Below are 18,290 nucleotides of genomic sequence, written 5' to 3'. Positions count from 1 at the left end.
GGATGAACTATCGGCGGTTCTTGCATCAGTGAAGAACATCAACCTAAGTGGCACGCGTACTGACATCAAACTTACTGCAAAACTATTGTCACTGCGCTGGAGCACGAAAGAAAGTGCTTGTAGGTGTTCTGGGTCAGTGCGCAAGTCGCTCTGCAGGCGCTTGCAGAAGTAAAATTTCGCATAGTATTCAGCAGTTATGAATCTCGCCCCGCGCTTCTTCTCAGCATTCCACAATTCACCCTTCTGCACACAATCCCACCTCAGAACTGGGAATCTATTCAAATAATTAAGTGGAAGACGAATCTTCGACATAATTTTCAAACCATGGCAGACGTTTCGCATTTCTAGGAGTTCCCGTATAAATTAGAATCTGACGCGTTCTAAATAAACACCGAAAAAAATAAAACTGAAAAGTAAAACCCCTAATTGTACAACTACTGATTTAGAGGACAAATTTTTTCACTGCGACGAAAAAGATGTGACAGTTCAACCGCCTGACCCGAGCACGTTCCACAGTCTCGCGCCACGAACGCGCATGCCGGTTCGCGACTCCGGAAGAACAACGACTCCAGCCGTGTGCGCTACGTTCTGCCCAGCACTACGACCCCTGAAGGCTTGTCTACTCCTTCTAGCAGACCATCGTGTCGGTTGGCGCTCTCTTCACCACATCCAGGTGTTGCCCGCTGCCGTTGACACCGCTGCCCTCTCAGGCCTCGTGAGGATTCCAGGTGCCAATCGACCAACGGTACTTCCTGGTTCCGGTCACCTGCGACCCCTAGCCGCTGCTGCTGCTCGCTGCTGTCTCTGTCGTAGAGTCCGAGGGTACCACACCGTAATCGTCCGCAGCCTTGACGTCGGCCCACATCAGCAACCATGAGTGAGTCTGCTGAGATAATTTATCTTGTTATCCTCGCAACGACATCCGTTACGCTGAGGGCATTTCCGCGTTTGTATTCGTGCTTTTAAACGCAGCGCTTAGACCCCTTGCCCTGTCCCGTTGCGTACCGAGCTTTCCTTTGCGGGAGGAGCGTGGTTCGATCCCCAGTGCTGCCGGGTACCCACTGGTGATACTTAGGGCATACAAGCTTTCCCATGGCTTGGTGTCCGGCTTCTTTAGGGTGAAATGCTCGGAAAATGGATGTTTGTCCCGATCCTGAGAATAAAAAAATGGCCACAAGTAGGCTTTTACCGCATGAGGCGGATTTAGGGTTGCTTAGCGGCGGGACGAATCACTGGTCCTTCAACGCAACGGTGAACTTCTGAACTAGCAAGGTGGTATCGTACATGGAAATTATAAATCGTAAATTGTTGGCGTTTAATGTCCAGAAGCGACACATGAGCTACGGGGGAGGTTATAGTGGAGGCCTCCGCTTTAATTAAGCGCATCTAGGGTTCTTTAGCGTGCACTGACATGGCACACTACACGCGCATTTTTTTATTTCGCCTCCATCGAAACATGGCCGCCGCGGCCGGAAATAAGCCCGCGACCTGTGGATCATCAGCCGAATTGCAAAGCCACCACGGCAGTTGGTATAATACTTGGTATGAGCGTCCAGAGGCGGCATGAGGTCTATGAGGGATGCCATTGCGCCGGCCAAAAGCCACGGTGCAACCGCGACTGGTGGACGCAAAAAAACAAGATTTGTTAAAGAAGGTGGAAATGGCTATTTTTTCGATCAGCGGAAGCAATGGCTATCACGCCGGCGTCCTGGAAGTCGATGAGCAAGACACCACGGTAGCAGGGCCCTATTAGTCTTTAGCTCTTTCGTTCTTCTGATGCGACTTCGCCGAATAAGCCCACTGGTAGATCTGTGCTTAATGTTTTTTTTTTGTTGCGGAAGTAACACTACGCTAGGCGTGAGCGATTTCGCGGAGCCACGGAGAGCCCCAACTGCGCATGCGCGAGGAGGGAGTGTGAGACAGTTACTGCGTAATTTCCTTTCTTTAAATACAATTTTCATTTTCTTCATTACGGCCCCTCTTTCTCTTTCTTCTTTCACTCCGACTTCCTCCCTTCCTGTACGGTGCGGTTCACCGTACCGGGTGAGATGAGATGATGTTGATGATGATGATGATGAAAACTTTATTTGTAACAAGAGAGTTTTGGACACGTCGGTCCTTGGGCCCCCGCACGGCCCGCGCACTCTCTCCCCGGGCTATCTCCCTGTCCTTGGAAGGGTACTCCCAATCAGACAATCTGGCCATTACATTCAAACAAATCACCGATTACTACAAGGAGGAGCACCGGCGCTACCCGGCCCCTTGTAAGGGTCTGGATCGCGCTGTCGAGCGCCTCCTCATCAAAATTCTAACACTGTACTGTGCCCGGCGGTGCTTAAACATTTCAATACATCCTTTGATGGCGCGTGCCAGTTCTGTGGGGAGGTGGCTGACACCTTCCACATGGTTTGGGCGTGTCAGTCAAACCCATCTTTCCCCCCCCAACCCCACCAGAGAGGACTGGGAGGCGGCCCTGCTCGGCTGTCAGGACCTAAAGACCCAAAAGGCCTTGGTTCACCGGACGCGGGCGGCGTTGCTTGCCAATGGGGCCCCGGAATAGGGGCTCCACCTAGTATTGTTAGGGGAAAGGGCCAATAGGGCCTACCCCAATCACCTCTCTGTAAATATTTATTGCATTATAAATGTTTTTCACCACCACCCCACTGCACTCAAACGTTCATGTCTCGGAGGCTCATGACGCTGGCAGCCCGGCCGGTGGCGATGGCTTGCTTGGCCGGGTCCTCGGAGCGCAGTAGGGTCTCCCAAGCCTCCCAAGTGGTAAGGTGCTCCAGGCCCCACGGGGGAGGATCCGCCGGGCAGAGGAAAAGAATATGGTCGAGAGTGGCTTTAGGGTGGTGGCAGAGGGTACAGGAAGGGTTCGTGTGGATTGGGTGATATCGCGAGCGTATATAAGGGGAGGGCAAAGTGCGTGTTTGGAGCCGCCTCCAAAGTGTCTGATGGTAATTGTCGAGGGAAGGATGAGGTGGGGGGTAGACTTTCAGGTAGGGGAGCGTGAAGATAAAGCGGCTGAGGACGAAGGCATGAATGAGACGACATAGGTCATGCTCCTTCATGCCCCGGTGGTGTGCAGAAACGCGGCGGATTAGGTGTGATATCGACACAGTTGTCTGCTTGAGTTTCCGTATGGTGAGTGTGTTTTTCCCGTTGTTCTGGATGTGGAGGCCAAGTACCCGGAGAGTGTTTACCTCCGGGATGGGCCGATTTTCCAGTGTCACGGTGTTGGGGGCTGTGGGGCAGTTTCGTGTTGTGGGGCGGATTATGAGGAGCTCCGACTTCTCCGGTGAGCAGGAGAGTCCGATACTCCGCGCATGCGTTAGGGTGAGGATAGCCGCGGACTGTAGGGTGTTCTCTATGTCTCCATCACTGCCATGGGTGGTCCATAGCGTGATATCATCGGCATAGAGTGTATGCCGGAGGTGAGGTGAGAGATTCATCGAGATTCACGAGAGGTTCACCGAGATGGGAGAGAATTACTGCCATTTCCTTTCCTCAAAGCATCGCACCGAACGGTGGTAACGTTGCGTGGACTCCGTGGCAGCGCTGCAACACGCTGTCGCGTTCCACTTCTAAAGGCGAAGCTTAAGCTTCATTAATTAGCAGTTAATTAGTATTTAGTCATTGATCCCGGCCGCGGCGGTTGAATTTCTTTGGAGGAGAAATTCTAGAGGCCCGTGTACTGTGCGATGTCAGTGCACGTTAAAGAACCCCAGGTGGTCGAAATTTCCGGAGCCCTCCACTACGGCGTCCCCATAGCCTTAGTCGCTTTGGGACGTTAAACCCCATAAACCAAACCAAACCTAACCAGTAATTAGCCATTAATTAGTAATTTGTCATCACTTAATAATTAGTACTACATTATGTGTGACGTCATACAGTGGTGACGTAAAAGGCAGTCAAAGTGGTGCGGAAAACGCTTTCGCCTCTACGCACTTTAGGCAGTCAGTGCCCCACGAGATGCCGTCGCCGCTGAGATTGCCGCGGCGTTGCTTCCGCAGTTCTATTCGGGATGAATATTGGTCAAACCACAGCCAATTTTTTTCGCTGGCCGACAGGCACGTATACGGACAGAATAAAGGTCACACGAACGAGGATGTACGAAGAAAAAAAGTTGTCCTCTATTTCGACTTTTACGGTCAGGCTCACATCCTGCAAGCGAAGTAACAATGCAGAGTCATTTTTAATGATGCGCATAGTGAGTCGAATGATTGGACGTACTGGGCTAGCAACAGGTGTAACCTACATAGCGATTGGGCGTCTTATGTCCCGGAAAGTGCTATCGCATTTGAAGGTGCGCTGCCCGCAGTGGATGCCGTAGCTGTTACTCTGCAGTTGATCCGGTTTCAATGACAGGCAGACATGACACCGAATTTAGGAACGGCCAGTGGAAGCGAATGCTTTTTCACCACTTGTGCTTGTCTGCAATTCTGGTGGACAGGTGAGCCACAAAGTCACATGTGATGATGCCCCCCCCCCCCCCCCCCCCCCCCCCGCGTACTCTCCATATGCTCCAGAGTTTCAAAAGCCTGTTGGTATGCACATAATTCGTAGTTCAACAGTGGCGAGTGCAATTGCGGTTTCGAAATTCTTGAAATTGATAGGGCTGCTACTAACGACCGATCACAAATCACTGGGCCCAACCACGTACCAAACTGTGATAGCTGAAATCAAATAAACTTATTTCGGATTTTTCGAGAGTATTTAAGGTTTCGTTAATTCATACTTAGTAGCTTATTAACCATCTTCTCAAATGACCCACGGTTCACCTGTTGCACTTGCCCGCCTCCACTATGCTGCGAAAGCCATCCTTATATCCCTCCTTTAAATGTCAGTGGCGAGCTTCGCTGATCGGTGTTAGGATTGAGAGACAGTGGTCAAGGACACTTTTTTTGCCAACACAACACGATCTGCGTGTGAAGAAGCTTAAGCGCTGTATTTCTGCTGTAAAATGTCGGTAGCGAAAGATTAGCGCTGAGAATTTCCACTATTCTACGGCGCGACGTGAACGGCGCCTGGACGCTTTGGCTTGGAGCTATGCAGCGTTAGATTCGGTAGCCATAAAAATATCAATTTTGGACAATTTCATTGCTTCTGTCGACAAAATCGGCATTGTATTATCAGAAGCCTCCTCTCAGTTCTATTTGTAGCAGCTGGAAAAAAGCGATTAGACTTGGATAATAAAAAAAAAACTGAGTCCCTTGTTAGGGTTCTAAACTTTCGTTACTCACGTTGACGTCCAATCTCTAACTTTTAAGGCGAAAGCCTTTAATGTCTCATCGTTGTAAGCAGCAGTTGTCGACAGAAATGTCACGCTTTTCAGTTGGTCGAAACGGTCGTGACGTCAAAGTGCGCCAATTTCAAACGGGGCCAATTGTACTTCGGCTAGTAACCATGCAACCAATTGAAGGGATCATATAGTGATGCTCCAAGTAAGTGGGACTGACCTTAGTTAATTGCTTAATTACCAATTAGCCTAATTACCTTTTCTAGTCAGGCCATATAAATAAATAAAACCGAGTAGGAAATTGGTCGAGCTCGGGCATCGAACCCCGGTCTTCGGAGTGCGAGACGAGCGGAGTGCGAGACGAGAGCGAGACTCCGCCATGGTGGTGGTGGTGGTGAAAACATTTATTACGAATGAACAGGAGGTATGTTTGGATCAGCCCGTAAGGGACCGATCCTCACAAACACTAGGTGGAGGTCCCTAGTATGGGACCCCAGTGGCGGTTGCCGCCGCCCGGGCGCGCCCGACTAAGGCTTGTTGGGCCTGTAAGTCGTGGCAGCCGAGCAGGGTCGCCTCCCAGTCCTCCCGGGTTGGGTTGGGGATGGGGGGAATAGCGGGGTTGGAGGGGCAGGCCCACACCATGTGATAGGTGTCAGAAGACACTGCACTACAGTGTGGGCAGCTGCCGCTAAAGGAGGGGTCAAAATGTTTTAGCGCTGCCGGGCACAGCAAAGTATTGGTGAGAAGGCGGAGAAGGAGCCGCTCATCCGCCTTCTTCAAGCCTTTACATGGGCTAGGGTAAAGGCGATGACAATTTTGATAATATGTTGTGATATCTTTGAATGTATAGACCGGATTAAAATCGGGTTCCTGATCGGATGGGGAGGAGAAAACAGCCCGGTGAGAGAGCGCGCGGGCGGCTGCGTCTGCTGCCTCGTTTCCTGCCAACCCCTGGTGAGCAGGGGCCCATATGAGGTAACGGTGTGCGGGGTCCGTATCCCGTATGCAATTTTGATATATTCGATAGGCTAGGAAGGGAGTGCAGCCTTGTTCGACGTTCCGACAGGCCCCTCGTGAGTCGGTGATTATGTATTTTGAATTGGAATGTGAGGCCGCGAGAGCAATCGCGACCTCTTCTGCTTGTGTTGCACTGCGGGCTCTGAAAGTTAGGCCGTTAACTGTGTTGCTAGCTCGATGGTTTGGAATGAACAAAGGCGCGTCTAGTGAATACGGTGTCTTCGCTCACTGCCATCCTCCTCCCTTCCCTTCCTGCGAGGTTTAGGTGTCCACCGAGATATGAGAGACAGATTTCCTTTCCTCAAAAACCAATATACCGACGAGCGAGGCGTAGAACTGAATGGGCGATGGCGTTTTATGGACTCCCTGGCAACGTTGCAAGACGCTGTCGCGTTCCACTCTTAAAGGCGAAGCTTAACATCTTAACCACACATCAGTGACCGCACTTTAGGTCAGAAAAGTGCAACCCCCCCGCCCCCGAAATTTGGCGGGTGTCCACCGAGATATGTGAGACAGTTACTGCGTAATTTCCTTTCCTCAAATACAATTTTCATTTTCTTCATTACGGGCCATCTTTGTCTTTGTTCTTTCACTCCCACTTCCTCCCTTCCTCTACGGTGCGGTTCAGGTGTCCACCGAGATGACAGAGAATTACTGCGCCATATTCTTTCCTCAAAAAGCGTTGAGTTCAAACGGCAAGGCATCGCGCCGAACGGGTGGTGGCGTTCCGTGGCAGCGCTACAACACGCTGTCGCGTTCCACTCCTAAAGGCGAAGCTTAAGCGTCATAAATTAGCAGTTAATTAGTATGCATGCATTAATCAGTAATTAACCATTAATTAGTGATTTGTCATCACTTAGTAATTAGTACTCAATTACATGTGACGCCACCAGTGCCACAGAAGCAGCCAAAGTGGTGCGGAAAACGCTGTCGCCTCTACGCACTTTAGACAGTCAAAGTGCCCCTGAATTTTTTATTGGCCACGGAAGAAACGCTAGGCGAGACATCAAAACTTTGCTGCCTTTGGCGTGTAGGGCTCATCACATGAAGCCTAAATCCTTGGGAAAACTCAGTTCATCTGTAAGTTTACCTACACCAAAGAATGCCACTTTTCCCATTCAAGCGGCATTATCTACCAGCTGTCCCAAACTGCTGATAACGATACTCGATTTTTCCTGCACCGCCGCGGTGGCTCAGCGGTTATGGTGCTCGGCTGCTGACCCAAAAGACGCGGGTTCGATCCCGGCCGCGGCGGCTAGAATTTCTTTGGAGGAGAAATTCTAGAGGCCCGTGTACTGTGCGATGTCAGTGCACGTTAAAGAACCCCAGGTGGTCGAAATTTCCGGAGCCCTCCACTGCGGCGTCTCTCATAGCCTTAGTCGCTTTGGGACGTTAAACCCCCATAAAACCATTTTTCCTGCCACTCTGCTTAGTGAACGTTCTTGTGAAGCTGTATTTTAGTACGCCTGTACAAGGGGTTCGCGTATATATATATATATATATATATATATATATATATATATATACATGTGTGCATTTAAAATAACATCGCAAATGCACTGTCAACCACGAATGTTATTTGGAGGCTTCTTCGCGCTGTTAATATTTCGCCGGCCTTCGCGTGTTGAAGGTGCACAATCTGATAAACCAAATTTAAGTGCAACTTCAGGGATTCAGAAGCCACGCGGAATTTGCTTTTCTGAGCACCCTGTGTTCATTATCGGCTCTGGTAAGGCTATAAGACAAAACAAGCGTGACCGTGTGGGGTGAAGAAACGCTTCTAGTCTCGAATTTTTCCTATATAACCTTATTACCGGGCTGCCGCCATATTGCCTTGCGAATGTTCTAGAGGCGGGCCCCACCTCGGATGCAGGTGAGACTAGAGGAGAACCAACGGAGGAGGAGATCTCCCTTTGTGGTATGCGTGCTTTTCGGGAGCCTCGTGGAAAGGTCCAGACCTTTGTAGGTTGGGCTTCGCCATACTGCTCGCTGGGCGGCTTTGTGCTCCTGCGGAACCACGGCGTTTGCTCCAAATACTACATAGCAGTACAGTGGGCAACACTCCAACGACTTTAGGCTGGAAGGGTCTATAGACCTTTTTAAAAAGTTCTTCGTTTGAGCAGCCATGATTTTTGCTGGACTATTTTGTTCACTTGCTAGAGGCACGGTGGAACAGATAGCGCGAACTTTCTACCCCTATTAGCTATAATTCCCTCAGGGTGTTTCGACTTCTGTGTGCGCAGATGAAGGAGTCTATAGGCGGTGTTTTCTGATCCCGTTCTATGACTGCTTTTACTCTGCGCTGTCAAAGTGTCCCCACGTTTGTCTCAAAAACAAAATCGACGTAAGTTGTATATTAATAGAGCAAAACATTACTAATGGAATGTTATTTTCATTGCAGGTGCTGCACCTGGTAAGTCAAAATTTATTGTCTCCCTGATGAAGTGCAGGAATCAGGGAGCACTTTCAGCCGTGAAGTAAAAATTGTATTCAGCCTACCTTGCGCTTCTTTACTTTTTTGTGCTATACATGCAATTTATGCGAGCTCGTAACTACATAAAACAATGTATATGAAGCTGAAACGGCAAGAAACTCTAAAGCACTACTACAGCATTTGAAGCTTTGCACGCTTCAAGCTCTGGACTAGCACTGAAGATTGTACGCACTAAAAACTGAAGTGTTGGATGTGAGTAGCTAATGGTGACTGTATCATAAATTGCCGCAGCAGCAGATAATCGGCCGACTCATTCTGTCACGGATAGCGAGTTCGAAGTTTGATGGCTGCATCAAAAAGTTGCATAATGCAAAAAGCTCCAGGGATGCGCGTTATTAAACCAAGTAGTCCGAATTTCCTCCGGCGCACCGTGTACCTGAGGATCACCTGAGGCGCATCTTGTACTTGTGTCCTAGAGGTTACAGGAGGGGGGGGCTTCGATCCCCAGTACTGCGGAGTACCCATCTAATACAATGGGTAGAAACTTTCCTCTCGTCAAGTGCTCGGCTTACCTGAGGTGGAGTGCTTTGGAAATAGGCCTTTGGCCCCTCCTTGAGTATTTGCTGTAGAAAGAGAAAATGACAGTGAAAAATTCGCTTGCGAGCGTACTGAGGGGGATGGCACAACGCAGACATGCAACTAAGTAGAGAAGACACGGATCTCCTCTGAGTCGCTACAAGCGAAATATTTAAAAAGAAGTTGGTTGCGAGACTGCTAATAATGCGTCAGTTTCAATTACAACACACTAGTTCTTTAAAACAGCATCCTAAACATGCATCATGTACTGCCTCCGAACATGGAAGATAGCTAGAGATCGGCGCTACACACTTAAAGGTGGGGTAAGAAGGTCGGGACGTGGGTACCATAGAAGCAATCAGGAAGGGCGGTGTTTTATTATAGTGTCGGACATGGTGGAATAAAAGGCTTAATAGGTGTAGCAAATTACCAGCACGCACCAGGGCAATTACCAAAGTGCTTTCTTCAGCTAACGTGGAAAGACGTACCAACTTTTCGGGAAGCGGCATTTAAAATTTTGCCACTTAATTTTTTTCCTTTTTGTGAAAGAGGTTTTGAATATAGCTGTGCTCTTCTTTTTTTCTCTCAGTGAAACTCGATTCTGTAATTTTTTCTGGGCAGGCTGACGCTTCTCCGGCAGCAAAAAAGGCATTCGTCACTGAGAAAATCGGATTTCTCGCCACTCAACTTAAATTCGCGACATGAATACCTTAAAAGACTCCGGGAGCACAGCATTAAAGTCCATGTAACCATGGTGTAGCCTCTGGGATTCGGGGAGAACTGTCAACGCACCGCAGTTTACTTGCGCAATTGTTCGGTGGGGGCAAAATCTGTGTGCAATTCTTTTGACTTTTTAAGCTTATAAAACCCCGGGTTTTAAGTAGCACCTTTATAGTTAGAATGCTCTAATACATCTTTTTAATCTAATTTTTAATGCTCTAATACATCTTTCTAATACATCTGATACTTAACCTTTTCCTCAGTATCGCTTTAATGTTGCATTTGTATTGTGCCCTAGCGTCTGCCTCGTATGCGTAAGGTACAGGGCTCTATTCCCAGGTCCACCGGATACCCACTGGATTTGCAGTGTGCGGCAGCTTTTTTCTCGCTTGACGCTCGGATTTTTTTTGGTGAAAAGCTTGGAAAAATGGGTCTTTGAAAGTAACGACGTCGTCAATCTTATTTCTGACCACGGCATATTTGCCATGGTCACAGCAGAGCATATAAATATTCTTTGCAAGATGTTGCCCTCTGAACACTTCGAAAATTCAAGCGATAGCGATAAGTGCAGTGACTTATTTTGCTTGAAAAGTTCCGTATTGAGGAGTTCTAACAGCGATGCTGTTTAAGCCGGAGGTTGTTTCGTTAGTCGTGGACAGCGGTGGCTGTGTTCGCAGTAATGAGGTCTCCGGACGGGCTCCGGACGCCCCATGTCGGAGCGAACAGCAACTAATAAAAAAAAAAGGCAGACGCCCTCGGGGGCGTTGCGTAACCCCATGGTATAATAAAAGGAGTTACGCTCCGGCGCCCGACGACAGTGCGAACGCGTCTCCGACGAAGAGAGATGGGGCCGCGGAAAAAGAATTTCCCGATGAAGAGGAAGCGCGGCGCGAAAGCCGACGTGCCGCTGCTCGAGAACAGATGCGACGACTTCGGTCCAATCCCGAATATCATGCTGCTGAGCATGCGCCAAGATGTCGGCGAATTCTAACAAAGGATTCGAGTTCCGAGTCCGCGCAGTCGAACCAAACTCAAACGCCATCGCTGTGTCATCAGGCTTACACGAGAGTGTAAGCTGCCCTACAATTTTTTTTGTTCAACATAAGTACTTCAAGAAACGGAAAACACTCCACTAACTCTTTTTATTTTTTTCGTCCAGAAATGTCTTCGATACAGTCATCTGTAGTGGACGCTCCACCACGTGAGTTCAGTTCAGCCGAACAGGCTTTATTATGGGCCTGTATTCGTTCGTTTTTGCATTCTTCTCTGAACTGCTTCCTACATTCACTAGACTGTGTTATGGCTAGTCTTTTTCACGCTAGATCAATTGGGTTAGAGACGGGATGTAGAAATGGCATGCTGCAATTGGGCTCATCCTTTAAGACGTACAAATTGGGGCCTCATTTTCTAGTTTCTATGTGGGATTCTGAATAAGATTGTTTGCTTACTTCAATGCCATCAGCAAACTGTCGAAACCTCAAAGGAGCTCTTTCACGCATTCTATGAGTGCTGTTCTTGCAAATAATTTGAGGCGCTTCCAGACAACTCGCTAGTCGTAGTATCTTGTATTGGTCAAGGAGACTAAGCTGTCTATTCGTATCATCAGGAACCTGTTTTTGACAATCTTCTGCACACTGAAATATGCAAATGCGGATCCAATCAACCTGGTGGATACTGACTTCATGCAAATGTGGACCCAATCAATGTGTCCTTTTAGGACACTGACTTGTGTCGCTACTTCCGTAAAAAGCACGTCTCATACAAGAAATGGGTAACTTACGCAACGCTAGACAATTTAGAGACGTGCATGAGAATTACGAAAGAATATGGGTTTCAGAATTTGCTGCCTGAATCAATCACGGGAAATAATAGCACGCGTAAGTCAGAGTTGAGTTCAGAAAAGTGTGGGTTAGGATAACTTCTATAGTGCTAGGTAAATGCGTTTGGGAACTGATTGCAGTGCTTGTGTAGATTTGTAGCAGTATGCCTGGGAATATGGCTTCTAACTCTGTAGAGACTGACATTTTTCATAGTACAATGTTCTAAAAACATTAAACGCTGGTGTTCAAGTCACTTAGAGGCTCTAAAATTTCGAGAAGAAACATAAAACCTTGTACTGTGCTTCACGGGATGTTATTTGTTACTAGAAGATAATGACAGTACAAGTTGATAATGAAACTGAGGACTGCACTCAAAACATTTATATTAAAGGAAGAGAGAAGTGCAAGGGAGTATTTACTCGTTAGCATCCAACCAAGCACGGGCATAGAACAACAAAGGAACACTATACAGCTTCCGCAGAAGCTTAGCAGTTGATAATTTTGTCCTAGCTCAGGGTACGAACCCAGAACCACCGCCTGAGCGGGACAGTCGCTATATCAACAGAGCTTACCGGGACGGCTAGTGATTACTCTTACTGCAAATCTCTCACCTTAGATGATTGCAGTAAACATCAGACCAAGTGAGAAGAAATGTAAAGCGCTCTCGAAGTGCAGTCATATGAAGTGCACCCAAGCTGCCTTATTGTACATTCAGGATCAAAAGTTCTGTATACCCCGACAACGTCAGTCAAATTGGAATTACGCGACGCTTCACTGCAGCGTTGGTTGTCAAGGCAGGCGAGCGGGTGACCGTTCGTGTCTGGAGGAATGTAATGTTTCTCGTTTCCATCCGCGGCAATTCATCTGGCGACATAACTGAAAGGCTTCGCACAGCGCTTTGTATGCGCCATGTTTTCTGCGTAGAGTACGTTGAGGAGTAAGCTGATATTTTTTTTCTAGGGAGTTTACTATTCTCTAATGCAATTCACTGAGGCTCTGTGGTACTGGCCCAGTATAAGGTCGATAAATTTTCTGTTTTATTTACAGCTCGAGGCAATGAGTAAGTCGCACTGATTTAGTGCTAAATATTGATTTTTCTCAAGTTTACACGCTGATAAATTTAGGTCAAATTCGCACTCCTGCAGTTTGTGAAAGGGGGATTGAAAGAAGAGAGGGAGGCAGAGGTGCCGTATTGGAGGGTTCAGAATTATCTTTGTTGCTTGTTGCTCCGCCGCTTATCCGCTCGCATGCGCACTTGGTACAACCTCTGGCTCATGCACTACCACTACCCATTGCCCTCTTAGAACGAGGCTCGCACAGAAACCGAAACGGAAGTGAAAACCCAAGTTCGAGCGCACCTAATTTATATTTCGCCTAACTACGCTAAATCGTCCGTCATTTAATCTATATGCAGTGAGCGTTCGTTTGTCGGGCATTTAAATACTTCGATATGCTTCATAGAACGCCCTGTACGGCGAGTCACTAACTATTCATTTTTAGTTACTGGCGCGAAACACACACAGGCACAAGGAAGGTAGACGAGACTGAGCGGCACTCACAACTACTTTATTCGGAGTCAAAACGCGCGAATACGTAGCCCTAGTACACGCACGTAGCACCATCATGTTTCAACATTAATATGATAGCGAACGGGTGAAATAGTTGTTCTCGGCCTTATACGAAGCTATAGATGCGTCGCTGACGCACATATTTCTTCCGTTCTTGCTCTCGTATCAAGCATGGCCGATAGTTCATGATGTGCGCCGAACGGATGGTGTTTGAAAGTCTCTCTTCTCTATCGCGCGGACGCTTTTATATAGGGCAAATCGGGTGTTGCGTTAACGACCCAAGCAGAAAAGGTAATCGGCCCAGTACTGCAGATGGATGGTTTCACTCTGGCCCTCTGTTGGACCAGCTCTTGCCAAAAAATTTTCGAATATCGTTGCGAAAGCAACACTACGCGAGTCGCCGAGCCATTTCGCGGAGCTGACAAAAAGGCCATACTGCGCAAGCGCGAGGAGCAGTGACGTCACACTGCGCACAGCTGGCGCGCCGCCGCCGTCGCTGCGCGGGTGACTCAGAAGTGCCGCCGCCGCGCCCGCCAGTTGCGCATGCGCAGTAGCGGCGCATAGCTAGCGTGCCGGGGCCGCCGCCGCTGCCGCGCGCTCTTCATCGGCGCTCTCTCTCTCCTCGCTGCTTTCGCAATCCTCGAGGTTTAACCATAGCTAAACCACTGCCAATTTTTTGGACCGATTGGGAGCGAACCACAAAGCACGAAAACAAGGTTGAGTAAGATGAAGGAGGCCCAAATTTACCGAACATATAAGGTCCTGCCCGTAACGCTCTTGCGAGCCATGTTTTGCTGGTGCGCGGATTCTGTCAGGAAGCAAAGATACCAAAGGTAGAGAATGTTTTTTTTTTTATCGGAATGAAAGGAAGCATCTGCGTCAGCGACACATCTAGAGCTTTGAATAAAGCCGGAACAAATAGTTCTCCCGTTCGCTTTCATGTCAAACTGGAAACATGGGGGTGTTCCTTGCGTGTAGGACGGCTATATATGGCTATACAGGGTGTTTCACCTAAGACTTTCTGCAATTTTTAAAAATAAGCTATTTGAATAAGATGCGCGCTTTTTCTGGCATAGCATTGTCAGTGGTGTAGTACATCATAATGCAGCTAAGACGTGCTAACTAGCAGGCTTGTTAACTAATATTTAATAGTTAACTTTTAAGCTATTACCGTTGGGCTCCTTAATTATTGAGAGGCATGTAGCCCACCGTAACTAATGTCCATATCCGTTTTTAGAATTTCGAGAACGTGATTATCCTCGGCGCTGTGGCCCAACACATTTCGCCTACATCGCGCCAAAATGCATGCGGTTTGAGAAGCTTGCAGGCAAAGCAACCTCTCCAGTGAACCTAACTCGTCGAAATAGCCAAAATTTGTTGGGCCACAGCGCCGAGGATAATGGCGTTCTCGAAATTCTAAAAACGGATATGGACATTACTTACGGTGGGCTACATGCCTCTCAATAATTAAGGAGCCCAAGGGTAATAGTTTAAAAGTTAACTATTAAATATTGGTTAATAAGCCTGCTAGTTAGCACGTCTTAGCTGCATTATGATGTACTACAGCACTGACAATGCAATGCCAGAAAAAGCGGGCATCTAATTCAAATAGCTTATTTTTAAAAATTGCAGAAAGTCTTAGGTGAAACACCCTGTATATTTGTGCGTTTTGGCTCCCAATAAAATATTCGCGAGTGGCGCTCAGTGCCGTCTACCTTCCTTGTGCCTGCGTGTGTTTCGCTCCTATAACGAAATATGAAGAGCTATGCCTCATAATTAAGATAAGTTAGATTTGCTGTACCCTCAAAAATATCGTCGTTGCATCACAAGTCTCCCTCTCGCCTTCTATCTTGTTTATACTGTGCCAATGGGTGTTTACGTAGAGAGTGATAACAACCACTTCAGTTATGGTTAAAAAACAGAGCGGCTCTACCGCTTCATTGCTTAACAGGGTGTATACATATAGCTGGAAGGGGCAAATAGAGGTTGCATGAAGGAAGCTTGCACAATGTAAATTTGGAAAATATATCACCTGAATTTGAGGGAAAAAAGCTGGGGACGCTTAAGTAATTTTAAGAGTGGAACGCGTTAACATTGGATTTCATATTTAACGCAGATTCCGTTGCATTTCTGCATGTGTTTTAGTAAGTTTTTTGCAATGTTCGCTTCATCAGCCGTCATATCCGGAGTGCTAACTGCAGTCGAAGGTTCCGCTATGCTGTGACTATGGCCGCCTTTTGCACATATAACAATTTTTTAGAGATTTTTGATTTAGGTTCTCTCTCTACGTTGCTGCCTACTAAGAATTAAGTTGCTCACTGCCATGAGGGAGGCTTTTATGACGTCACAAGGTCACGTGACATCTCTCGACCAATCCTTCGCATTTAAGAGCCCCACATTGAAGTGTAAGGAGTAGCTTCGCTGTATTTAAAAGCACCGCCTTGGAGTTCGACTATACTCGCGATTCAATCGCGTTTTTTTCTAGTCAGTGAAAAACAATAAAAGAAACTAAATAAGTCACCTTAATCTCTTATCCTTATTGGCAGAGATGACCGGGAGAACAAAGTTTTCCTTGCCTTGGTCATACTGGCTATTCTCCTGCTTCTTGCCATCATAGGCGTCAAGACAACAATGGGTGAGGTTCATATTTTTTTTTAACAGTAGCTGGTTGCTTATGATGAAAATGGGGGCGCAAACAAAACGGAGACACAGAAAGAAGACAACAGGACGAGCGCCTTTTATTACAACTGGTTCATTTGGAAAGAAACGACCTCTTAAATACAAAACGATACCATAGGCAGCGCAAAAAGTTATCCTATCAGGGTTAAAAAAAGACAAAGAAGACGAAAAAATAAAACCTGCGCAGATAGCCTACTTCGTTCGATAGCGAGAGCGAACGCTTGCTCACGAAGTTTTCATACGAGGCTTTATGAAAGCTTCTATCCTCTCTCTTGTTCTTTGTTGGGGGTGACGATACAACGGAGTGCCTTCAAGGAGAGGAAGGTAATGGTTGCATTCTCGAAGATGTTCACTCACCCCTGACGAACAAACATTTTTGGGCTCTCTAAGGCGAATGTTCAGACATCGCCCAGTTTGGCCTTTGCGCACTAACCAAGATAGGAGCGGAGTTTGATATGCAAGACCAGTTTCACATCTCACAAATAACACTTTATGCTTCATTTTGCAGGCACGGGAATAAGCCAGTTGTGAAAAAGGTTGCATTGTTGTCTTCATTCTGTGTCCCCGTTTTGTTTGCGCCCCCATATTCATGACGAACAGCTCCGAAATAGCCCGTCTTTACCATTCAGCAGGTTGCTTGCGTCACACCGCTGAAAATATTTCATTCCGCTGGCACACTTGCTTATAAAGAAGGCTGTTTGTTAGAAAAAAAGACTGCAACCCATTATTAATTTAACTGCTTTCAACAAAATGTAGAGCCACCGCTGCAAATATATCTTTCCTCAGCTCTGCGGTACACACTGGATAGTCATCACCGATGCTGGGCTGGGGTACTGTGCCACGTTGATCGTATTTTGTCAGTATGCACCCCGTTTTGAGAAGATGGAGGTAGTTTCTAATGTGCCGTCGCCGGGCCCATTCTTCGCAGTCTTTTCAACCTTTACCAGTAAAAAAAATGCCATGCTTAGTATATCGCAAGTGAACTGCACTTTTGCCTCGACGAAGCCAACGTCGCTAGGTTATGTGAAGTGTCGAGAAAGAACATTTAAACCAACCCTGAAGCTCTCAGTAATGGAAGCACGTTTTCATGGCCAGGAAAAGACGAGAGTCCCGAAAGGATTAGCTACCGGGAATTCAACTTTTTTTCTAAGCATTTAAACGCTTGGAAGGTTATGCCTGCCATTAATGGAACGCAGCTGTTGAATGATTCGGCGATTTATGATTTCGCGATATCTAAATTTGCGACTAGCCCTCCTCTTCTTTTGGGGGCGTGGTTGCGGTGACGTTACTGAGCAGAAGCCACTTGGGTGAAAAAGGGTGGTCTTTAGGGCGTTCGTCTCCTTTGGCTTTGATGACGCGGCTTAGGGTCATACATTTGTCTGTTTTTTTTTGTACTCTTTAAGAGTTTCATAATAAAGGGTCACACGGGCGGTCGTGTAATGTGGAGCACTCGCTCGAGAGACTCTGGCCTGAGAGCACATTTAACACTTGCTGTCAGCGTGGCACGCAGTGGTGCTGTACCAGTAAAGGGCGTATGGAGGAAATATGACAGAACTTAAGCACGACGGCGTCGTCTTTATAGTCGCCCATTGCAGCAGAGAAATTTAACGCAGCGGAGACGTACTTGGCGTAGACGGATACGGGCAGTGGCCCCGCCCCGCCGCACCCATGCCGCTACAAATGCGCAGCCTGTCTCCGGTAAATCGGTACACGTATACGCTGATACGTGTCCGGTATGCGAATTCCAATCAACCAGAAGGATGGCTTCGCTGGTCACCCCTTTTTTCTCGTAGGTGGACCAAACGAGGAATTCGGCGCTGATGACGGTGAGGATTCTGGAAAGAAGGGCTCGAGTCCTTCCGGCGGCAGTCCGGGAACATACAAGGACCGTCCGACTCCGGCGCCATTTACGACCAGGCGCACGCGCAAGACCAGCACGACTGTGATGACGCCGTCTCCGTCGGCGGACAAGTTTGCTGGTGAGTGCCTGGTGCCCGCTATGGGGGAGGGGGGGGGGGGGCACACTTCTTCCAAAAACAGCTCAGCCAAATACCTCATTCCAAACACATGAGCGTATTCGGCGAGATGCTCTGTCGGGCTCGAAGAGATCAGGTTTTATTATTTACCACACACTAGGCCAGAAAAGAAGCGATGCGGAGGCCGCGTCATCAAATGATTCATTTGATTTTGTATCCAGGATCATTTCAGGATATTATAAATCTCGGCGAATTCGA

The 18,290-nt window shown here is 47.7% G+C and overlaps 1 protein-coding gene and 1 long non-coding RNA gene across 2 annotated transcripts in view; both read left to right on the top strand.

Moving 5' to 3' along the window:
• Positions 1-584: 584 nt before the first annotated feature.
• Positions 585-16,002, top strand: LOC149339507 (uncharacterized). The gene is made up of 3 exons (XR_016283804.1): positions 585-877; positions 11,149-11,190; positions 15,924-16,002. It is a non-coding gene; the product is annotated as an uncharacterized LOC149339507 (long non-coding RNA).
• Positions 16,003-17,791: 1,789 nt separating this feature from the next.
• Positions 17,792-18,290, top strand: part of LOC149339505 (uncharacterized) — a 28,330-nt gene continuing 27,831 nt past the window's right edge. Inside the window, exon 1 of the mRNA XM_089550937.1 lies at positions 17,792-18,035. Coding sequence (XP_089407063.1) covers positions 17,792-18,035 — 244 coding nt within the window. The remainder of the gene's footprint in view (positions 18,036-18,290) is intronic.

This window comes from Amblyomma mixtum, chromosome 6 (assembly GCF_055824585.1).
Source record: "Amblyomma mixtum isolate Tamu chromosome 6, ASM5582458v1, whole genome shotgun sequence".
In the NCBI taxonomy this organism is placed as follows: domain Eukaryota; kingdom Metazoa; phylum Arthropoda; class Arachnida; order Ixodida; family Ixodidae; genus Amblyomma; species Amblyomma mixtum.
This window is presented reverse-complemented; position numbering and strand designations above follow the sequence as displayed.